Here is a 24,993-nt window from a genome sequence, read left to right as displayed (position 1 = left end):
ATAGTAACTTCCTCAAAATAATCAGAATGAATCTAAGATCAATCAAAAAATCTGTAATTCATTTATACTTTTTTAGAGCAGAAATCTTAGTTGCGCAATTTTACATCTAGCTAAGGTTTTCGGGGCAGTATTTCTCAAGTAAAATTATTTGCATGAAAAACTAGTCAGTGCACTGCATACAGTCTATGGAGTCAGGAAGTCTAGCCGTGCGCTCAGGACTGCTTTATGAGAAAAATAACATGTCTCCATCATAGTTATTAAAGAGGCACATTGGGGAATCCATCGTCAAAATCCATGGTCAGTCAGGAGGCTGAGGAAATTTGGCTTGGCCCCTAAGACCCTCACAAACTTTTACAGATGCACAATTCAGAGCATCCTGTCGGGCAGTATCACCGGCTGGTACTGCAACTGCACCGCCCGCAACCGCCCACCGGGGGCACACTGCCTGCCCTCCAGGACACCTACAGCACTCGATGTCACAGGAAGGCCAAAAAGATCATCAAGGACATCAACCACCCGAGCCACGGCCAGTTCACCCTGTTATCATCCAGAACAGGTGAGACTGAAAAGCAGCTTCAATCTCAATGCCATCAGACTGTTAAATAGCCATCGCTAGCCGGCTACCACCCGGTTACTCAACCCTGCACCTTAGAGGCTGCTGTCCTATATACATAGACATGGAATCACTGGCTACTTTAATAATGGAACACTAGTCACTTTAATCATGTTTACATACTGCTTTACTCATCTCATACGTTTGTACTGTATTCTATTCTACTGTATTTTAGTAAATGCCACTGAAGGGGTTAAGGTCCCAAAGACCCTCTCCATTATGTTTTTCTGCAGGCCTTATAATAAGATACTGTTGCTACGTGTCTAAAGCTCTGCAACTATACGTTGCACAAGATATCTTTATTAGTCTTTGTGGTTAAGCCCTGGTTGTTATGAGAGTGTGCTTGCAGGCTAGGTCTGAGTCAGACTGAAACTAGATATAGAGAAGTACCAACTGTCTTGTTTTGACATTTTGATCTTGTGTGGCAGTTGACAATGCTAATGAATTCAGAGAAGCTACTGTACTAGGTTGCCTTACAAGGTAACCTCAGCTTATTGATATACACATACATTGACGTAGGTGATCATACCAATAGGGAGTGATCACATGTATAAAATCAGCTGTGTCTTAAGGTGGGGTGCAGAACTTACTCTCAAACATGCGTGCTGTGTTTCCGTTGTCAACTTCTGTCTGCAATTGCATTAATAAAGGTTTAATTGATTTACTTAAAGAATATATTGTCTGATTGCACCAATAAGCCAATGATTGACAAGGAACAAGGAACCTACGCCGACACCACTCCGACATTGCTTGTCCTAATATTTATGCATTTCTTAATTATATTTATTGTGCAACCGGGTCCTGGACTTCCCAACGGGCCGCCCCAGGCGGAGAAGGTAGGAAACAACACCTCCGCTTCACTGATCCTCAACACATGCACCCCACAAGGGTGAGTGCTCAGTCCCCTCCTGTACTCCCTGTTCACCCATGATTGCGTGGCCATGCAAGCCTCCAACTCAATCATCAAGTTTGCAGAAAACACAACAGTAGTAGGCCTGATTACCAACATTGACTAGACAGCGTACAGGGAGGAAGTGAGGGCCCTGGCGGAGTGGTGCCAAGAAAATAACCTCTCCCTCAACGTCAAAACACGAAGGAGCTGATAATGGACTTCAGGGAACAGCAGAGGGAGCACGCCCCCATTTAGATCGACGGGACCGCAGTGGAGAAGGTGGAAAGCTTCAAGTTCCACTGCGTACACATCACTGACAATCTGAAATGTTCCACCCATACAGACAGTGTGGTGAAGAAGGCACAACAGTGCCTCTTTAACCTCAGGATGCTGAAGAAATTTTGGTTATGGCCCCTAAGACCATCACAAACTTTTACAGATGCACAATTGAGAGCATACTGACGAGTTGTATCACTGCCTTGTACGGCAACTACACCGCCCGCAGGGTTCTGCAGAGGGTGGTGCAGTCTGCCCAACACATCGCCAGAGGCACACTACCTGCCCTCCAGGACACCTACAGCACCCGATGTCACAGGAAGGCCAAAAAGATCATCAAGGACAACAACCACCCGAGCCACTGCCTGTTCACCCCGCTATCATCCAGAAGGCGAGGTCAGTACAGGTGCATCAAAGATGGGACCGAGAGACTGAAAAACAGCTTCTATCTCAAGGCCATAAGACTGTTAAATAGCCATCACTCTCTCTCTTTTTCTCTCCCTCTCTCTTTCTTTCCCCCTCCACCTTTCACAGAGAAGCTCGTCATATGGATATGACTTTGTTCCTGCCTTCTCTGGGCACTACGCCCTCTACGATGGTGAGTGACTTCAACCGTTAAAACTACCTCAAGCTGCGGACACATTTCTTTAGGTTGTTGGGTTGTAATTTGAAACACCAAAAGTTAATGTTTGTATGTAGGAGGAATGTAAATTATGGGGTCAATGGAGGGTGGATAAGAAGTACGGGCCTGGAAAATGACTAAGTAAGGGAAAAGGCAATCACGTGGTTGATAAGGGTGGATAGCTGTGGATTAGTGAGGAATGTGGGCCGAGATCAGGTCACATGAAGGCAGAAGGAACAGTTTCATTTCACACATCACTTAACTTCCTGCCTACAGTAGCAACAGAAAATGTAATGTTTAGACAAAAGGAGGAGACGCCAGCTAAAGGGGGTAAAAATACTGGTGCTGGTGGGAACATGTTTTTGTCTATGCAGCTTTTGGAGCCATTGAGTGAATAAACTTGGTTTGAGCTAGTTGTCCATTTAGTTTTTCAATCTGCTTGTCAGAACCTAACAAGGTTTTACGTGATGTCACTGTATTTGAGGTGTGTGGATACCTGATGTGTTGTATTGACTTTAAAGCTATCCCATTGAAAAACACAGGGGTTTAGGAATATTTTGGCACTTCCTATTGCTTCCACTAGATGTCACCAGCCTTTACAAAGTGTTTTGAGTCTTCTGGAGGGAGATCTGACCGAACAAGAGCCATGGAACGGTGTCCTTAACAAGGCCTAGGAGGCCCCGATAGTGTTCAAAAATCTCTCCAAATTGTCAAATGTTTTAAGCATCTTTATTTTCATGCATATAACTTGTCAAAACGTTTTTTTATTACCAAATTCATACTCTTTAGTGTAGACACCACACTCTAGCTTTCATTTGTGTTATAATAGTGATTTACAAATGAAAAAGTCAATAGTTCATTGCATATAGGCTAAATAATGAAAAATAATCAAATCCACAATTACATATTATAACACAAATGAAAGCTAGAGTGTGGTTTATATAGCCAAGGGGTGAATGCAAAAAGTTGTATATATATTAGGTTGTTTTAAGATCTTAGATTACATGTAAAAAAAAATAAACTCAATGCTGAATTTATACTCAGCCATACCTACCCTGGAAATTGCTGTTTCATATACAAGAGAGCCATAAGTTCACTACAACATTGCCCAACTCTTTCAAATGTTCAAACACATAACACACTGCACAGCTATCAGGTTACATAAGCACTCACTCCATAGAGTGAGAACATCCGGACAGGATGTACATAAATGGGCATAACAATGTGACACATAAAATAGGTCACCAATCACTTTTGGACACATGCCGTCTACTGTATTATCTCTTTTACACATTAACCACGTTTTATTTTACACACAGAGACTGATCATGTAGATCATATTCTTTGTTGTTTAATTAGTTATAACCTGAATTTCACCCTAGCAGGGATTTTTTTGCGTGTTTCAGTGCAAAAAAAAAGTGTCATCTTTTTGGGCCCTCACCAGTTTGCATCCCTGCACTATGCTTAAATATGGGGAGTGGTACTCAGTAATGTGTTGTATTGGATTTGCCCCAAACATTACACTTTGTATTCAGGTCAAAAAGTGAATTGATTTGCCATATTTTTTTGCACTACTACTTTAGTGTCTTGTTGCAAACAGGATGCATGTTTAGGAATATTTTTATATTTTTATTCCGTACAGGCTTCCTTCTTTTCAGTCTGTAACTACAGTGTTGTTGATCCATCCCCAGTTTTTTCCTATCAGAGCCATTAAACTCTGTAACAGTTTAAAAGTCACCATTGGCCTCATGGTGAAATCCCTGAACGGTTTCCTTTCTCTCCAGCATCTGAGTTAGGAAGGACGCCTGTATCTTTGTAATGAATAGGTCTATTGATACACCATCCAAAGTGTAATAACTTCACCATGCTCAAAGGGATATTCAATGTCTTTAAAACATATATATTAAGTTATCTACCAATAGGTGCCCTTATTTGCGAGGCATTGGAAAATCTCCCTAGTCTTTGTGGTTGAATCTGTGTTTGAAATTCACTGTTCGGCTGAGGGACCCTTACTTTTTTTTGTCCATGCAATTTATTATGTCACTTGAAGTCTCCTTTTATCTCCACTTCCTGTCTGAACAACATGCCCAAAGTAAACTGCCTGTTGCTCTGGCCCTGAAGCCAGGATATGCATATAATTGTTACCATTGGAAAGAAAACACTTTGAAGTTTGTAGAAATTGTAAAATATGTAGGAGAATATAACACAATAGATATGGTAGGAGAAAATCCAAAGAAAAACCAACCAGTATAAGGGCATACTCAATTCTAGCTCCCATGATGCAATTCCTATGGCTTTCACTGGGTGACATCAGTCTATGTTCAAGGTTTCAGGCTTGTAACTTTAAAAACGAGTTAGAAATTACAGTTTTAGTAAAGGGACATAGTCTTGTAAATCCGTGCTTGCGTGCGCCAAGAAGACAAGACGCACCTGCTAAAATCGGTTTCCTATTGAACATACTTCTTTCCGTAAGAAATATTATAGTTTGATTACATTTTAGGGTATCTGAGGAATATATAGAAACGTATTTTGACTTGTTGAAACAAAGTTTAGGGGTAGATTTTGGGATTCCTTTCTTTGCATGTTGAACGAGTGGATTACTCAAATCGATGGCGCCAATTAAACAGACTTTTTGGGATATAAAGAAGGATTTTATTTAACAAAACGATACTACATGTTATAGCTGGGACCCTTTGGATGACAAATCAGTGGAAGATTTTCAAAAGGTAAGTGAATATTTAATCGCTATTTGTGAATTTATGAAACCTGTGCCGGTGGAAAAATATTAATATATGGGGCGCCGTCCTCAAACAATCGCATGGCATGCTTTCGCTGTAAGAGCTACTTTAAATCGGACAGTGCAGTTAGATTAACAAGAATTTAAGCTTTCAACCGATATAAGACACTTGTATGTACCTAAATGTTTAATATCCATAATTTTAATGATTATTTATTTGAATTGCGCGGCCTCCAGTTTCACCGGAAGTTGTCCCGCTAGTAGGCTTAATTAAGGAAATGTTTACTCTTGAACTTATGGCATGCTTTCTCTGTAATAGCTACTTTAAATCGGACAGTGCAGTTAGATTAACAAGAATTTAAGCTTTCAACCGATATAAGACGTATATACCTAAATGATTCATATCCACCATTTCTATGATTATTTATTTGAATGCGCACCCTCCAGTTTCACCGGAAGTTGTCCCGCTAGTGGGCCGCCTAGGCTTAATTAAGGAAATGTTTACTCCTGAACTTATTTAGGCTTGCCATAACAAAGGGGTTGAATACTTATTAACTCAAGACAATTCAATTTTTAATTTTAACATTTTGAAAACATAATTCCACTTTCACATTATGGGGTATTGTGTGTAAATCAGTGAAAAAAACATCTCAATTTAATCCATTGTTTATTCAGGCTGTAACACAACAAATTGTGGAACAAGTAAAGGGCTGTACATAATTTCTGAAGGCATTTGCAATGTATCAACAGTTATTTATTTCAATTCAATCCAGGGATCAACTAAAAATAGACAATACATAAGCTTAGGGTTTCAAGCGTTGGTTGATTTCAAATGTAATCTTGAAGTTAATCATGAATATGTTGAATTCACTTCTCCATTTCAACCAAAAATCTCAATTTAAAGAATAGGACTAAATCAAATCAGACTTTATTTAAAATGCATTTAAGATTAGATTAAGTCCTATTGTTAAACTAAGATTCTTTTGGGTTGAGATGTAGACCAACATGTCAATTATTCATTTGTAGACAAACTGGATATTGAATTATGTTTGGTTGTCAACTCAACCAAATATCAACATTTGAAGGGGATGTACTATGTCTTCGTATTGGATAGTTCCATCTGTTCCGCTGACTTAGTTTGTCTACAAATGTATTTGATTTAGTCCTATACTTCAACGTTTATTCTTGGTTGAGATAGAGACGTGTATCCAATATATCAATTATTAATGTGGAGTTATATACAGGGGATACCAGTTCCAGATCAATGTGGAGTTATATACAGGGGGTACCAGTTCCAGATCAATGTGGAGTTATATACAGGGGGTACCAGTTCCAGATCAATGTGGAGTTATATACAGGGGGTACCAGTACCAGATCAATGTGAAGCTATAGTACCGGTACCCCCTGTATAAATCAATGTGGATCTATATATGGGGGGTACCAGTACCAGATCAATGTGGAGCTATATACAGGAAGTCCCAGTACCAGGTCAATGTGCAGAGGTACGAGGAATTTGAGGTAGATATGTACATGAAGGCAAGGTAAAGTGACTAGGCATCAGGATATATAATAATAAGGTATTTGAGGTAGATATGTACATGAAGGCAGGGTAAAGTGACTAGGCATCAGGATAGATAATAATAAGGTATTTGAGGTAGATATTTACATGAAGGCAGGGTAAAGTGACTAGGCATAAGAATAGATAAGAGTAAAATAAAGAATAGAGTATGTCGTGGATGAATCAGAATTAGTTGGGTAACATAGATAATTAAGATGTTTTATTAGTATAATATGCTTATGTGAGATACTTGTCATTAGAAAGTGTCCATTGGACTCTGGTGTTTTTCAGTTGCACGACACTTGGGGCCCAGAGAGGGGAGAGGTCAGACTTGTCGTCATGGGAATGTGTCTTTACCTATTCTTAAACCATGTGAAGGGATGGCGTGATTAATAGGGAACCAATGACTTGTCTCCACAATGTCTGTGAGCAAGTCACTCCCTCCTTTTCTTTATAGTGGGGAGGATTATGGCAGTGTCTGGACCATTGTATGTCCTCTGTTAGATCTCGCACTTATCCTGGGATAGTATATGGCCTAGAGGCTCACTCCCCCCAGTGAGCCTGTCCAGGAGTGGGGTCAAGAGGGGGTTTGCTTGAGATAGGAGTATCTAGAGTTGACAATTGATATATGCCATTGGATGAAATGGTGTTTTTGTTCTGTACCGTACCAGGGAGGGACGGTTCTAAGGAGACCAGATACTGGGCTATACAATGAACCCTGTTGACATAGCAGTTACTGTCTGTTGTATTTTATGGATATCTGTCATACAAAACTTAATATTGTGACCCATTCTATGTATCTGTGGTTTGTCAATTTGTAAGTCGCTCTGGATAAGAGCGTCTGCTAAATGACTTAAATGTAAATGTAAATGTCAATGAACGTTGAAGGGGGTGTATCTTTGCTATAAAAGATCTCTGTAGCCATTGTGTAATTACCTTATGCCATGGTTCATTCGAGAGAGTGCATTAATGAAGGTGAAGTGCTTTTGCAAAAGTATCTTAATTAAGTATTAAAGATTTAGTTTAACTCAGACTGGTGTGTTGTAACTCTCTTCATTTGGTAATACAGAAATTAGCCACCACTAGTAGCAGCAGCAAATGATGTGTGTAAAGTATACAGTGCCTTGAATAAGTTCTTCCACCTTGGTGTTTTTCCTATTTTATTGCATTACAACATGTAATTTAAATTGATATTTATTTGGATTTCATGTAATGGACATGAACAAAATAGTCCAAATTGGTGAAGTGAAATTAAAAAAATTACTTGTTTCAAAAAACAAAAAAATCAAACGGAGAAGTGATGCATGCACATGTATTCACCCCCTTTGCTATGAAGCCCCTAAATAAGATCTGGTGCAACTAATTGCATTCAGAAGTCACATAAGTAGTTAAATAAAGTCCACCTGTGTGTGATCTAGGTGTTACATGATCTATCACATGATCTCTGTTTATATATATATATATATATATATATATATATATATATATATATATATATATAAACCTGTTCTGAAAGGCCCCAGAGTCTGCAACACCACTAAGCAAGGGGCACCAGCAAGCAAGCGGCACCATGAAGACCAAGGAGCTCTCTCTCCAAACAGGTCAGCGACAAAGTTGTGGAGAAGTACAGATCAGGTTTGGGTTATAAAAAAATTGCAGAAACTTTGAACATTCCACGGAGCACCATTAAATCCATTATAAAAAATTGAAAGAATATGGCACCACAACAAACCTGCCAAGAGAGGGCTGCCCACAAAAACTCATGGACTAGGCAAGGAGGGCATTAATCAGAGAGGCAGCAAAGAGACCAAAGATAACCCTGAAAAAGCTGCAAAGCTCCACAGCTGAGATTGGAGTATCTGTTCAAAGGACCACTTTACGCCGTACACTCCACAGAGCTGGGCTTTACGGAGGAGTGGCAAGAAAAAAGCAATTTCTTCAAAAAATAAATAAGCAAACACGTTTGGTGTTTGCCAAAACGCATGTGTGGAGACTCCCCAAACATATGGAAGAAAGTACTCTGGTCAGATGAGACTAAAATTGAGCTTTCTGGCCATCAAGGAAAATGCTATGTCTGGTGCAAAGCCAACACCTCCCATCACCCCGAGAACAGCATCCCCACAGTGAAGCATGGTGGTGGCAGTATCATGCTGTGGGGATGTTTTTCATCGGCAGGGACTGGGAAACTGGTCAGAATTGAAGGAATGATGGATGGCACTAAATACAGGGAAATTCTTGAGGGAAACCTGTTTCAGTCTTCCAGAGATTTGAGACTGGGACGGAGGTTCACCTTCCAGCAGGACAATGACCCTAAGTGTACTGCTAAAGCAACACTCAAGTGGTTTAACCTCTCTAGGCTAGGCGGGACGAATTCGTCCCACCTACGTAACAGCCACGGCTATCCTGTGGCGCGATTTTCAAAACCTTAAAAATCCTATTACTTCAATTTCTCAAACATATGACTATTTTACAGCCATTTAAAGATAAGACTCTCGTTAATCTAACCACACTGTCCGATTTCAAAAAGGCTTTACAACGAAAGCAAAACATTAGATTATGTCAGCAGAGTACCAAGCCAGAAATAATCAGACACCCATTTTTCAAGCCAGCATATAATGTCACCAAAACCCAGAAGACAGCTAAATGCAGCACTCACCTTTGATGATCTTCATCAGATGACAACCCTAGGACATTATGTTATACAATACATGCATGTTTTGTTCAATCAAGTTCATATTTATATCAAAAACCAGCTTTTTACATTAGCATGTGACGTTCAGAACTAGCAAACTTCCGGGGAATTCGCTAACATTTTACTAAATTACTCACGATAAACGTTCACAAAAAGCATAACAATTATTTTAAGAATTATAGATACAGACCTCCTCTATGCACTCGATATGTCCGATTTTAAAATAGCTTTTTGGTGAAAGCACATTTTGCAATATTCTAAGTACATAGCCCAGGCATCACGGGCTCGCTATTTAGACACCCGGCAAGTTTAGCACTCACCATAATCATATTTACTATTATAAAAATGTCATTACCTTTTGTTGTCTTCGTCAGAATACACACCCAGGACAGCTACTTCAATAACAAATGTTGGTTTGGTCCAAAATAATCCATCGTTATATCCGAATAGCGGCGTTTTGTTCGTGCGTTCCAGACACTATCCGAAATAGTAAAGAAGTGTCACGCGCTTGGCGCAATTCCTGACAATAAAATTCTAAGTATTCCATTACCGTACGTCGAAGCATGTCAACCGCTGTTTAAAATCAATTTTTACGACATTTTTCTCGTAGAAAAGCGATAATATTCCGACAGGGAATCTCCTTTTCGGCAAACAGAGGAAAAAATCCCAAAGGCGGGGGCGGTCGGGGTCACGCGCATAAGCTAGTGTCTCTTGATGGGCCACTTGAGAAAGGCGATAATGTGTTTCAGCCTGGGGCTGGAATGACGACATTCTGTTTTTTCCCGGGCTCTGAGAGCCTATGGAAGACGTGGGAAGTGTCACGTTAGAGCAGAGATCCTTAGTAAATGATAGAGATGGAAAAGAAGTTCAACAAATGGTCAGACAGGCCACTTCCTGTAAAGGAATCTCTCAGGTTTTGACCTGCCATTTGAGTTCTGTTATACTCACAGACACCATTCAAACAGTTTTAGAGAATTTAGGGTGTTTTCTATCCATATGTAATAAGTATATGCATATTCTAGTTACTGAGTAGGAGTGGTAACCAGATTAAATCGGGTATGTTTTTTATCCAGCCGTGTCAATGCTGCCCCCTAGCCCTAACAGTTTAAGGGTAAACATTTAAATGTCTTGGAATGGCCTAGTCAAAGCCCAGACCTCAATCCAATTGAGAATCTGTGATTGCTGTACACCAGCGGAACCCAGCCAACATGAAGGAGCTGGAGCAGATTTGCCTTGAAGAATGGGTAACAATTCCAGTGGCTAGATGTGCCAAGCTTATAGAGACATACCTCAAGAGACTTGCTGCTGTAATTGCTGCAAAAGGTGCCTCTACAAAGTATTGACTTTGGGGTGGGGGTGAATAGTTATGCATGTTCAAGTTTTTTGTCTTTTTCTTGTTTGTTTCAAAATAAAAAAATATTTAGCATCTTCAAAGTGGTAGGTATGTTGTGTAAATCAAATGATACAAACCCCCCAAAAATCCATCTTCATTTCAGGTTGTAAGGCAACAAAATAGGAAAAATGCCAAGGTGGGTGAATACTTTCGCAAGCCACTGTATGTCTGTGTTTTGTGTGTGCATGTGAGTGGGTGCGTATATATAGTCGAGTGAGTGAGTGTGTGTGTATACAGTCTAATGAGTGTGTGTATATAGTTTAGTGAGTGTGCGTAGGGTCAGTGCAAGGTAGAGTCAGTGCAGTTCATTTGTGTACCATTAATTTACTATTTAGCAGTCCTATGGCTTAGGGGTGGAAGCTGTCTTGGAGCCTGTTGGTCCGAGAGCCGATGCTTCGGTACCGTTTGCCGGACTGTATCAGAGTGAACAGTCTATGACACGGGTGGCTGGAGTTTTTGGCAATTTTTCTGGCCTTCCTCTGACACCGCCTGATATAGAGGTCCTGGATGGCAGGGAGCTCGGCCCCAGTGATGTACTGGTCTGTCCGCACCACCCTCTGTAGCGCTTTGCGGTCAAGGGCAGTGCGTTTGCCATACCAAGTGGTGATGCAGCCAGTCAAGATGCTCTCGATGGTGCAGCTGTAGAATGTTCTGAGGATCTGAGGGCCCATACCAAATATTTTCATCCTCCTGAGGGGGAGGAGGCCCTGCTGTGCCCTCTTCATGACTGTGCGGGTGTGTGTAGACCATGTTAAGGTCTTAGTGATGTGGACACCATGGAACTTGAAGCTCTTGACCCGCTCCACAACTGCCCCGTTGATGTAGATGGGGGAATGCTCTCCCTTCTTTCTGCTGTAGTCAGCGATCAGCTCCTTGGTCTTATTGACGTTGAGGGAGAGGTTGTTGTCCTGCCACCACACTGCTAAGTCTCTGACCTCCCTGTAGGCTGTCTCATCACCTTCGGTGATCAGGCCAAACACCATTGTGTCATCAGCAATCTTGATGATAGTGTTGGATTCATGCGTGGCCACGCAGTCGTGGGAGAACGGGGAGTACAGGAGGGGACTAAGCACACACCCCTGAGGGTGTTGAGGGTTAGCGTAGGAGAGATTTTGTTGCCTACCCTCACCACCTGGAAGCCGGCCCATCAGGAAGTCCAGGATCTAGTTGCAGAGAGAGAGGTTGAGTCCCAGGGTCTGTAGTTTGGTGATGAGCTTGGAGGGGACTATCATGTTGAACGCTGAGTTGTAGTCTAAGAACAGCATTCTCACATAGTTATTTCCCCTCATGTCCAGATGGGAGAGGGCAGTGTGAAGTGCAATTCAGATTGCATCATCTGTGGATCTGTTGGGGCTGTAAGTGTATCCTAGTACAAATTCCCTGTCTTAGGTCAGTTAGGATCACCACTTTATTTTAAGAATGTGAAATGTCAGAATAATAGTAGGGAGAATGTTTTATTTCAGCTTTTATTTCTTTCATCACATTACCAGTGGGTCAGAAGTTTACATACACTCAATTTGTCTTTGGTAGCATTGCCTTTAAATTGTTTAACTTGGGTCAAATGTTTTGGGTAGCCTTCCAAAAGCTTCCCACAATAGGTTGGGTGAATTTTGGCCCATTCCTCCTGACAGAGCTGCTGTAACTGAGTCAGGTTTGTAGGCCTCCTTGCTCGCACACACTTTTTCAGTTCTGTCCACAAATTTTCTATAGGATTGAGGTCAGGGCTTTGTGATGGCCACTCCAATAGCTTGACTTTGTGGTCCTTAACCTCTTGGGGCTAGGTGGGACGCTAGCGTGCCACCTGTGGTGCACTCCATCAACAGCAGGTGCATTTCAAGAGCGGCAAATTTGAATCCAAATAAATGTCAAAATTCAAATTTTTCAAAAATACAACTATGTTACACCATTTGAAAGATAAACATCTCCTTAATCTAACCACGTTTTACGATTTCAAAAAGGTTTTACGGCGAAAGCATAAATTTAGAGTATGTTAGGACAGTACATTTACAAGAGTTGTGTGTAATGTTTTGTCAAGTCAAAGACAGGGTCACCAAAACCATAAAACCAGCTAAAATGATACACTAACCTTTTACAATCTCCATCAGATGACACTCCTAGGACATTATGTTAGACAATGCATGCATTTTTAGTTCTATCAAGTTCATATTTATATACAAAAACAGCGTTTTACTATGGCATTGATGTTGAGGAAATCGTTTCCCTCCAATAACCGGCAGTCAAGTCAGCGTCAGAAATTAAATAATTAAAATTAGAAAACATTGTTAAAATATTATATTGTCATTTAAAGAATTATAGATTTACATCTTTTGAACGCAATCAACTTGCCAGATTTAAAAATAACCTTACTGGGAAATCACACTTTGCAATAATCTGAGCACTGTGCCCAGAAAAATACGCGTTGCGATACAGACTAGACGTCATGTTGGGGAGATCTAAAATCGAAAATACTATGTAAATAATCCATTACCTTTGATTCTCTTCATCAGATGTCACTTCCAGGTATCACAGGTCCATAACGAATGTAGTTTTGTTCAAAAAAGCTCATCATTTATGTCCAAAAATCTCCGTCTCGTTAGCACATGATGTAAGCCAGCCGGACTTCTCGTCATGAACGAGGGGAAAAAATATATTTCCGTTCGTTCAAACATGTCAAACGTTGTATAGCATAAATCATTAGGGCCTTTTTTAACCAGAACATGAATAATATTCAAGGTGGACGAATGCATAGCCTTTTATAACGTATTGGAACGAGGGTACCCAACATGAAGTAGCGCGCCAGGTGTCTAATGGGACATCACCGTTCCATGGCTCTTGTTCGGTCAGATCTCCCTCCAGAAGACTCAAAACACTTTGTAAAGGCTGGTGACATCTAGTGGAAGCAATAGGAAGTGCCAAAATATTCCTAAACCCCTGTGTTTTTCAATGGGATAGCTTTAAAGTCAATACAACACATCAGGTATCCACTTCCTGTCAGAAAATGTCTCAGGGTTTTGCCTGCCAAATGAGTTCTGTTATACTCACAGACACCATTCAAACAGTTTTGGAAACTTTAGAGTGTTTTCTATCCATATATAATAAGTATATGCATATTCTAGTTACTGGGTAGGATTAGTAACCAGATTAAATCGGGTACATTTTTTTTATCCAGACGTGCAAATGCTGCCCCCTAGACCCAACAGGTTAAGCCATTTTTCCACAACATTGGAAGTATGCTTGGGGTCATTGTCTATTTGGAAGACCCATTTGCGACCAAGCTTTAACTTCCTGACTGATGTCTTGAGATGTTGCTTCAATATATCCACATAATTTTCCACCCTCATGATGCCATCTATTTTGTGAAGTGCACCAGTCCCTCCTGCAGCAAAGCACTCCCACAACATGATGCTGCCACCCCCGTGCTTCACGGTTGGGATGGTGTTCTTCGGCTTGCAAGCCTCCCCCTTTTTCCTCCGCACATAATGATGGTCATTATTGCCAAACAGATCTATTTTTGTTTCATCAGACCAGAGGATATTTCTCCAAAAAGTACAATCTTTGACCCCATGTTCAGTTTGTGGCGGATGAATCAGAATTAGTTGGGTAACATAGATAATTAAGTTGTTTTATTTGCATAATATGCTTATGTGAGATACTTGTTGTATGTGAATGTATCTGTTAAACCATGTGAAGGGATGGCGTGATTAACCTCTTACATCTAGACGTTCTGCTAGCGGAACACCTGCTCCAATATCCAATGATAGGCGTGGCGCGAATTACAAATTCCTCAAAAATACAAAAACTTCAATTTTTCAAACATATGACTATTTCACAGCATTTTAAAGATAAGACTCTCCTTTATCTAACCACACTGTTCGATTTCAAAAAGGCTTTACAACGAAAGCAAAACATTAGATTATGTCAGCAGAGTACCAAGCCAGAAATAATCAGACACCCATTTTTCAAGCTAGCATATAATGTCACAAAAACCCAGAAGACAGCTAAATGCAGCACTAACCTTTGATGATCTTCATCAGATGACACACCTAGGACATTATGTTATACAATACATGCATGTTTTGTTCAATCAAGTTCATATTTATATCAAAAAACAGCTTTTTACGTTAGCATGTGACGTTCAGAACTAGCATACCCCCCGCAAACTTCCGGAGGAATTTGCTAATAATTTACTAAATTACTCACGATAAACGTTCACAAAAAGCATAACAATTATTTTACGAATTATAGATACAGAACTCCTCTATGCACTCGATATGTCCGATTTTAAAATAGCTTTTTGGTGAAAGCACATTTTGCAATATTCTAAGTACATAGCCCAGGCATCACGGGCTAGCTATTTAGACACCCGGCAGGTTTAGCCTTCACCAAAATCAGATTTACTATTATAAAAGTTTGATTACCTTTTGTTGTCTTCGTCAGAATGCACTCCCAGGACTGCTACTTCAATAACAAATGTTGGTTTGGTCCAAAATAATCCATCGTTATATCCAAATTGCGGCGTTTTGTTCGTGCGTTCCAGACACTATCTGAAAGGGTAAATAAGGGTCGCGCGCATGACGCAATTCGTGACAAAAAAAATCTAAATATTCCATTACCGTACTTCGAAGCATGTCAACCGCTGTTTAAAATCCATTTTTATGCCATTTTTCTCGTAAAAAAGCGATAATATTCCGACCAGGAATGTCCATTTAGCTAAACAGAGGAAAGTAAACAAAGCTTTCGGTCGACGCGGGCACGAGCCTGAGTCTCACAGTACTGTAACCAGCCACTACCCAAACGCGCTACTTTGTTTCAGCCAGAGCCTGCAAAGCCACGATTCCGCTTTTTGCCGCCTTCTGAGAACATATGGCAGCCGTAGGAAGTGTCACGGGACAGCTAAGATCCTCACTCTTCAATAAACAGAGACAAGAAGAACGACACCTTGTCAGACAGGCCACTTCCTGAATGAAACCTTCTCAGATTTTGGCCTGCCATATGAGTTCTGTTATACTCACAGACACCATTCAAACAGTTTTAGAAACTTTAGGGTGTTTTCTATCCATATGTAATAAGTATATGCATATTCTAGTTACTGGGTAGGAGTGGTAACCAGATTAAATTGGGTACGTTTTTTATCCAGCCGTGAAAATACTGCCCCCTAGCCATAACAGGTTAATGGGGAACCAATTACTTGTCTCCACAATGTCTGTGCGCAAGTCACTCCCTCCTTTGGCATTGGGGGAAGGTGTATGGCAGTGTCTCGACCATTGTATGTCCCCTCTGATGTTACACTTATCTTGGGATAGTGTATGACCTAGAGGCTCACTCCCCTCAGTGAGCTTGTCCAGGAGTGGAGTCAAGAGGGGGTTTACTTGAGATGGGAGTATCTAGAGTTGTCAATTGATTTATGAAATTGGATGAGCTAATGGTTCTGTTCTATACCGTACCATCGAGAGACGGTTCCAGTTTGGAGTAGGAGGACCAGACACTGGTCTATACAATGAAAACTGTTGACACAGCAGTTGCTGTCTGCTATGTTTTATAGATATCTTTCATACAAAACTTAACCTCTCTAGGGCTGGCGGGACGAAATCGTCCCACCTACGTAACAGCCAGTGGAATCCTGTGGCGCATTAATCAAATACCTTAGAAATGCTATTACTTCAATTTCTCAAACATATGACTATTTTACAGCATTTTAAGCAGATGAACGAAACAGTGGTGGTCGGTGACATTTAAGATGAGGGAGGGCGATTCTTTTTTTTCATGAGCTTGGCCTTATTTCTATTACAGCATGTTGGATGACTGTCATTCATGTTCCATTCACCCATTCAATGTAACATCGATAGGTTTAGGCGACTACATGATACTCAAAAAGTTGCTACAACTTAGCCTATGATTGACAGTTTACAACGTACAGTTGAAGTCGGAAGTTTACATACACTTAGGTTGGAGTCATTCAAACTCGTTTTTCAACCACTCCACACATTTCTTGTTAAGAAACTATAGTTTTGGTAAGTCGTTTAGGACATCTACTTTGTGCATGACACAAGTAATTTTTCTAACAATTGTTTACAGACATATTATTTCTCTTATAATTCACTGTTTCACAATTCCGGTGGGTCAGAACAGAACATACACTAAGTTGACTGTGCCTTTAAGCAGCTTGGAAAATTCCAGAAAATGATGCCATGGCTTTAAAAGCTTCTGATAGGCTAATTGACATCATTTGTGTCAGTTGGAGGTGTACCTGTGGATGAATTTCAAGGCTAACCTTCAAACTCAGTGCCTCTTTGCTTGACATCATGGGAAAATCAAAAGAAATCAGCCAAGACCTCAGAATAAAATTGTAGACCTCCACAAGTCTGGTTCATATTTGGGAGCAATTTCCAAACGCCTGAAGGTACCAAGTTCATCTTTACAAACAATAGTACGCAAGTATAAACACCATGGGACCACACAGCCATCATACCGCTCAGGAAGGAGACGCGTTCTGTCTCCTAGAGATGAACGTACTTTGGTGCAAAAAGTGCAAATCATTCCCAGAACAACAGCAAAGGACCTTGTGAAGATGCTGGAGGAAACAGGTACAAAAAGTATCTATATCCACAATAAAACGAGTCCTATATCGACATAACCTGAAAGGCCGCTCAGCAAGGAAGAAGCCACAATAAAACCAAAAGCTTACCTTGGAAGAGTTCCAGTATTTGATAGACATTCAGCTAGGTAACATAGCACCACTCTCTGTTTGAGCCGGTTGTTTGAGTAAGCTGAACAAGCTAGCTGCATTTGCTAGCTAAGTGAAAGTGGAAAAAATACATCCAAATATAGCACTCTCTCTCACTTCTCCTTCATTTTTAAAGAAATTAATTTGTTAACATTTTTTAAACTATTGTCTTTCTCTTTGAGTCAACTACTCACCACACTTTGTGCACTGCAGTGCTAGCTAGCAACTTCTTTTGGATCGGTTTCCATTCCACGGGACGGTTGAGCTAGCGTAGGCTAATGTGATTAGAATGAGGTTGTAAGTAACAAACAACATTTCCCAGGACATAGACATATCTGATATTGGCAGAAAGCTTAAATTCTTGTTACTCAAACTGCATTGTCCTATTTACAATAGCTATTACAGTGAAAGAATACCATGCTATTGTTTGAGGAGAGTGTGCAATTTTGAACATGAAAAGTTATTAATAAACAAATTAGGCACACTTGGGCAGTCTTGATACAACATTTTGAACAGAAATGCAATGGTTTTTGGATCAATCTAAAACTTTGCACATACACTGCTGCCATCTAGTGGCCAACATCTAAATTGCACCTGGGCTGGAATAATACATTTACATTTACATTTAAGTCATTTAGCAGACGCTCTTATCCAGAGCGACTTACAAATTTGTGCATTCACCTTATAATATCCAGTGGAACAACCACTTTACAATAGTGCATCTAAATCTTTTAAGGGTTGGGGGGGACAGTTAGAAGGATTACTATATCCTATCCTAGGTATTCCTTAAAGAGGTGGGGTTTCAGGTGTCTCCGGAAGGTGGTGATTGACTCCGCTGTCCTGGCGTCGTGAGGGAGCTTGTTCCACCATTGGGGTGCCAGAGCAGCGAACAGTTTTGACTGGGCTGAGCGGGAACTGTGCTTCCTCAGAGGTAGGGAGGCGAGCAGGCCAGAGGTGGATGAACGCAGTGCCCTTGTTTGAGTGTAGGGCCTGATCAGAGCCTGAAGGTACGGAGGTGCCATTCCCCTCACAGCTCCGTAGGCAAGCACCATGGTCTTGTAGCGGATGCGAGCTTCGACTGGAAGCCAGTGGAGAGAGCGGAGGAGCGGGGTGACGTGAGAGAACTTGGGAAGGTTGAACACCAGACGGGCTGCGGCGTTCTGGATGAGTTGGAGGGGTTTAATGGCACAGGCAGGGAGCCCAGCCAACAACGAGTTGCAGTAATCCAGACGGGAGATGACAAGTGCCTGGATTAGGACCTGCGCCGCTTCCTGTGTGAGGCAGGGTCGTACTCTGTACCGTCTTTCTCCTGCATTTCAAAGACGGTACAAAAAAAATACAAAAAACAATTGTTTTTTTCTTTGTATTATCTTTTACCAGATCTATTGTGTTATATTCTCCTACATTTCTTTCACATTTCCACAAACTTCAAAGTCTTTCTTTTCAGATGGTACCAAGAAAATACATATCCTTGCATCAGGGCCTGACCTTAGATTTGGGTATGTCATTTTAGGTGAAAAATGGGCAGATCCTTAAGAGGTTTTAATATTTCAGTACTAAATTCATTCTCTGATCCTTTGATTGGGTTGACAACATGTCAGTTCATGCTGCAAGAGCTCTGATAGGTTGTAGGAGAAAGGAGGTATTATTGGGATGCACCCAAGATCTGCTTGTACTATAAAATCTAGTAATGCCAATGTTATCTTTCAGGTACAAGTAAAAAGATCAATGACTACAACTTCCTGCGAGAGTGCATCCAGAACTTCTTCCCCTCACGCAAGTGTTTTGTGTTCCCCTCCCCTACAACTCCTGACAACATGCACCGACTGGACTCCATGGACGAGGCTGAGCTTTCTGAAAGCTTCAGAGAGGTTGTAGATACTTTCAGACGCTTCATTTTCCAGGAGAGCCCTATGAAGACTGTTATAGGGGGACACACATTGACCGGAGAGAGTGAGTCAGATATCTTCCTACAGTACAGTATGTGAAAATGGATACACATATTGATTCTACATTTGATTGTGCCACTAAATACACAGATTCATATTTTTCCTCCCATCTGTCTGATTGCAGTGCTGAGGCACTTGGTCACCACCTATGTGGAGACCATAGCCAAAGGCAATGTGCCCTGTCTGGAGAATGCGGTGCTGGCCATGGCTAAAATTGAGAACCAGGCTGCTGTGGATGAGGGCCTGGCGGTGTACCAGAAGGGTATGGAGGATGTGAAGGTCTTATTCCCGGTGGACATCAATCAGCTGTCAGAGAACCACCTTCACTCAGAGGCTAAGGCCACACAGGCATTCATGAAGCGATCCTTCAAAGACGAAAATGAGGAGTTCTTGAAAGCACTGGTGGTAAGAGTCATCATTTGAGATCTGTGCCTGGTTCTAACACAATGCATTTTTAACATCGTCAAGGCCATTCAATAGAACAAATGATTGATTAGCTGATGCAACAAAATGATAATCACCAGTGACAGTAACAACAGTAGGATCCAAAGACACCAGGTGGAATATGACCAATCAGTGCAATTCCTCAATCAATTAACTTATAGAGACAAAAGAACACTACTGTGAAAATCAGTGCTCAGATTTGTTATTTAATCTCAGATAAAAAATGACACTATATTGAATAAAAGTTCAATATAGATATGGAGCTAATATGTAACCTTTATCACTCTAGGAACATGGTCCACATGTCTGAAGCTAGTGTCAGCTTATACAGGGGTCCACATGTCTGAAGCTAGTATCAGCTTATACCGGGGTTCACATGTCTGAAGCTAGTGTCGGTTCATACCAGGGTTCACATGTCTGAAGCTAGTGTCGGTTCATACCAGGGTTCACATGTCTGAAGCTAGTGTCAGTTCATACCAGGGTTCACATGTCTGAAGCTAGTATCAGCTTATACCGGGGTCCACATGTCTGAAGCTAGTGTCGGTTCATACCAGGATTCACATGTCTGAAGCTAGTGTCAGCTCATACCAGGGTCCACATGTCTGAAGCTAGTGTCGGTTCATACCAGGATTCACATGTCTGAAGCTAGTGTCAGCTCATACCAGGGTTCACATGTCTGAAGCTAGTATCAGCTCATACCAGGGTTCACATGTCTGAAGCTGGTGTCAGTTCATACCGGGGTTCACATGTCTGAAGCTAGTGTCAGTTCATACCAGGGTTCACATGTCTGAAGCTAGTATCAGCTCTTACCAGGGTTCACATTTCTGAAGCTAGCGTCAGCTGAAGGTCAACCTGACCTTGTACGCTATAAAATGTTGCTTCTTGGAGAACATTCTGATCTACAACGTGTTATTGTATTGAGGTTGACTTACAGCTGCTGTGTTTCCCATGTGGTATTTATGGTATTCTCCAATGTTAGCATCCGGTAATAAATGATTTCTAGAACTGTATTTATATAATTGTCTGATTTTTTATCTTATCTTTCAGGAGGCCATTGGCAACCACTCCGCCGACCTTTTCAAAGAAAACAAGGATGCGTCAGAGAAGAAGTGCAAGGCCTTTCTGGAGAATCTGTCTGCTAAGATGGATCAGGGGATGAAGGAGGGGAGGTACGCCACACCGGGAGGCTATGAGCTTTACTACAATCACCTTGACAACATAGTGGCACAGTACCGGGCTGAGCCCAACAAAGGAGTCAGGGTAAGAGCTAGAAACCAAACAACATCAACAACGTTGTGTATTAGAGAATCAAAAAACATCCATCATTAGTCAGTAATGATGACCAACATTTCAACTATTTTCAGTCAGCTGGTTACGGTTTCAATCAAAATCAGTGCCACAACCTTTAAGGCCTGTTTTCTGCAGGCTGAGGAGGTTCTGGAGCAGTTCCTGAAAGGAAAGAGTGCAGAGTCCAACTCCATCCTGCAAGCTGACAAAAACCTGACTGAAAATGAGAAAAAAATCCAAGGTAAGCCACACCTCAATCTTTTTTTACTTCCAATTATAAAATAAAAAAGCTACTGTGGTAGGCTAACATTCGGAAGATGCAAATAAGACCAGTGGCCCCGCCCTAATGCCAGGCCCCGCCCAAAATGACAACTTCTAAGTATTATGGAGTAAAAATATCCAAATATATCCAAATTGGATTGTGTACTTGACTTTTTCCACATTTTGCTGTGTTTCAGCCTGAATTTAAAATGGATTAAATTCAGATGTTTTGTCATTGGCTACACACAATACCACACAATGTCAATGTGGAATTATGGTTTTAACATGGGTTACGAGTTAATTAAACATTACAAGCTGAAATGTCTTGAGTCAGTAAGTATTCAACCTTTTTGTTATGGCAAGCCTAAATAATAGTGTTTAACTTGATTTTTGAATGATTACCTAATCTCTGTACCCCACACATATAGATATCTGTAAGGACCCTCAGTCGAACAGTGAATTTCAAAAAACAGATTCAACCACAAAGACCAGGGAGGTTTTCCTACATTTTGAAAATTACGGCACCTATTGGCAGAAATTGAATATCCGTTTGACCATGGAAAAGTTATTAATTACACTTTGGATGGTGAATCAAGTCTTTACAAAGATACAGGCGTCCTTCCTAACTCAGTTGCAGGAGAGGAAGGAAATCGGTCAGGGATTTCATCATGAGGCTAATAGTGACTTTAAAACAGTTACAGAGTTTAATGGCTGTGATAGGAGAAAACTGAGGATGGATCAACAACATTGTAGTTACTCCACAATAATAACCAAATTGAATAACCAATTTCGTGATATCCAATTAGTAGTTACAGTCTTGTCCCATCGCTGCAACTCCCGTACGGACTCGGGAGAGGCGAAGGTCGAGAGCCATGCGTCCCCCGAAACATCTGCACTGCTTCTTGACACACTGCCCGCTTAACCCGGAAGCCAGCTGCACCAATGTGTCGGAGGAAACACAGTACAGCTGGTGACCGAAGTCAGCGTGCACTGCGCCCGGCCCTCCACAAGTAGTTGCTAGAGCGTGATGGGACAAGGACATCCCGGCCGGCCAAACCCTCCCCTAACCCGGATGACACTGGGCCAGTTGTGCGCCCCCTCATGGGTCTCCCTGTGGCGGTCGGCTGCGACACAGCCTGGGATCAAACCCAGGTCTGTGGTGACGCCTCTAGAACTGCGATGAAGTGCCTTAGACTGCTGTGCCCTTTGGAGGCCTTTGTAGAATATCTTGATAGTGGAATAAATGTTTTACTCATATCGATAAGCTATTTTCTAAAAAAGAAGTTGTTTTTTTTACGGGCAATTGCTCTTTAAAATACAAGTTGAATACACCAGGCCCTAGATATGAACCAGACTACCTGCAAAGCTCCCCTCTTCAAACTGCATAGCTGTACATGCAAGATGTGCTGTTGTGGGTGATTTCCAGTGGGGATCAATTTGATTTACAAAATAACATTCATCAAAATGTGTTTACTTGGTCTAGCAATGATCCCCTCGCTCAAGTACACATTTTCTGTTCGATTCGTACCTTTAGACGTGTTACCTGTAGACGAGCCTGTGGGTAACCTTTAGACGAGCCCACGGGTTACCTGTAGATTAGCCCGTGGGTTACCTGTAGACGAGCCCGTGGGTTACCTGTAGACGAGCCCGTGGGTTACCTGTAGACGAGCCCGTGGGTAACCTTTAGACGAGCCGTGGGTTACCTGTAGATGAGACCGTGAGTTACCTGTATACGAGCCCATGGGTTACCTGTAGACGAGCCCGTGGGTTACCTGTAGACAAGCCCGTGACACTTGTGGTAGAGCAAAATGAAGAACACCCTCGTGTTCGTGAGAGTCTCCCCTTTTTGATCATTGATCATATTAGTTTTTAGGCCAAACCGTTCGGATGCTACAGATGTTTTTATAAGAAGAACGATTTGCGGGATGTTTCCTGGTCTGACAAACAGTGCAGTAGCTCTGCCCCTTTCCACCTTCTGATGCGGAATGGCAACATAGGTGGATGCGGTGGATTGAGGCGCAGCCCAATGCAAAAATACATATCTCTAGCTTTAACTGCCAGATTTTAATGGGATGTTTTTAATTATGTTACTTAGATTGATACACTGTTGTTCCAATATACTCTAGGGGGTTTTAATGTGTGTGAATCTGTATGAGAAAATGAGTTGTCCAGTTTTCCTACTTATTTATCTCTCTCCTTGGCTCATCCAGCTGAGAAGAAGAAAACAGCTGAGCTGGAGCAGGAGAAAGCAGCATCCAAGGAGAAACAGGCAGAGATGGAGCGCAGAATTGAGAACATTGGCAGGGGCCAGGAGAAGTACTTCAAGGAGATTAAAAAGAAGATGGAGGAGGAGAGGAAGCAACAGCAGCAGGAGTTCAACAGGACCCTGGACCGCAGGATGCAGGAGCAGAAAGATCTCCTTGAGATGGGCCATAAGGAGAAGGGTGACCTAATGAGACAAGAGATCAAGGAGTTAAAGAAGAAGAATCAATTGGAAAGGGACGCCAATACTCAGAATCAGAAGGCTCTGCTGAATGACTACAAGCGGCAGGCTGAGGAACATACAAGAGAGATGAGTGCGTTAAAGGAGGCGCTCAACGATAGATCACAGGCCCCCGTAGATGATTCTGAATCACTCTGTACACTCTTGTGATCCACTTTGAACCTATGGAAAGCTAACTGATATTGAATTTTGAAGCTTTGAAGTGTTTGTCTTCTATAGCCATCGCTGTTTTTATCTCTCCCTGCTGGTTGTCTATGAAAGTTTGAACGTCTTGAAAATCTATCTGGTGTTCATGGCCGCATGAGCCTGGTTCCTCTGTAGGTTTCTTCCTAGGGTTCTGCTTCCTTGGGACTTTTTCCTAGCCACTGTGCTTCTGCCTCTGCATTGCTTTCTCTTTGGAGGTTTAGGCTGGGTATCTGTAAAGCACTTTGTGACAACTGCTGATGTAAAAGAGCTTTATGAAATAAAGTTTGATTGATTGACCTCTTGTGAACCTTATATCTTAGTTTAAGATGTCATAGGCCCTGCAATCAAATGTGTGTTTTATGCCACATGGCAAATGGCCCAAAACACAAAGACACTTTTTGGGGCCAATCCGCCCTTCTCCTGTCAAGAGGACAAAATGTCTCTCTGTTACAGTACCCAGATGAATGACTATTGAGATGTGTGTTACACTAATATCCATGTTTGTTATCTACAGTGTCTGAAATGTGTTCTCGGAGAAGAACTTGGATGCCATTCACATGGATGTATGATCTCTGTATGCTTTTTGTTTATCCAGATATTAATAAGCTGGACCATGATCAATGTGGGCACCATCCACATTTTTAAGTGTTTTGGAAAACAACATTCTGTACACTTGGTTTTATCTGCATTAAGTACCAATTTCAGTTCAACAAAGATTTTCTGGAAAGCAACAAATGCAGACTGTAGCTCTGAAAGAGATTGGTCAACCGTGGGGGAAATAGCATATACAACAGTGTCATCGGCATACAAGGGCAGGTACAAGTTAAACCGATATTATTCATGTAAATAGTGAAAA

General features: G+C 41.4%; 1 protein-coding gene across 1 annotated transcript; it reads left to right on the top strand.

Moving 5' to 3' along the window:
• Positions 1-1,912: 1,912 nt before the first annotated feature.
• LOC145862538 (guanylate-binding protein 6-like) lies at positions 1,913-24,433 on the top strand. Its single transcript, XM_082966904.1, has 7 exons — positions 1,913-2,023; positions 2,316-2,379; positions 19,218-19,460; positions 19,581-19,861; positions 20,948-21,160; positions 21,326-21,428; positions 23,659-24,433. The coding sequence occupies exons 1-7, from the start codon at positions 1,913-1,915 to the stop codon at positions 24,099-24,101; spliced, it is 1,458 nt and encodes a 485-aa protein (XP_082823030.1). The 3' UTR covers positions 24,102-24,433.
• The last annotated feature ends 560 nt before the right edge of the window (positions 24,434-24,993 follow it).

The sequence above is a fragment of the Salmo salar genome, chromosome 21 (assembly GCF_965601325.2).
Source record: "Salmo salar chromosome 21, fSalSal1, whole genome shotgun sequence".
Taxonomy (NCBI): domain Eukaryota; kingdom Metazoa; phylum Chordata; class Actinopteri; order Salmoniformes; family Salmonidae; genus Salmo; species Salmo salar.
Note: the sequence above shows the minus strand (reverse complement) of the source record. Positions and strands in the feature narration are given on the sequence as shown.

What these genes read in the sequence shown, in the direction of transcription:
- LOC145862538 (XM_082966904.1), top strand. Translation starts at nt 1,913, where the DNA reads ATGGCCCCTAAGACCATCACAAACTTTTACAGATGCACAATTGAGAGC. An exon ending in GCACTACGCCCTCTACGATG is followed by an intron (nt 2,380 to 19,217) that starts GTGAGTGACTTC and finishes GTTATCTTTCAG; the next exon opens with GTACAAGTAAAAAGATCAAT. An exon ending in AGTTCTTGAAAGCACTGGTG is followed by an intron (nt 19,862 to 20,947) that starts GTAAGAGTCATC and finishes CTTATCTTTCAG; the next exon opens with GAGGCCATTGGCAACCACTC.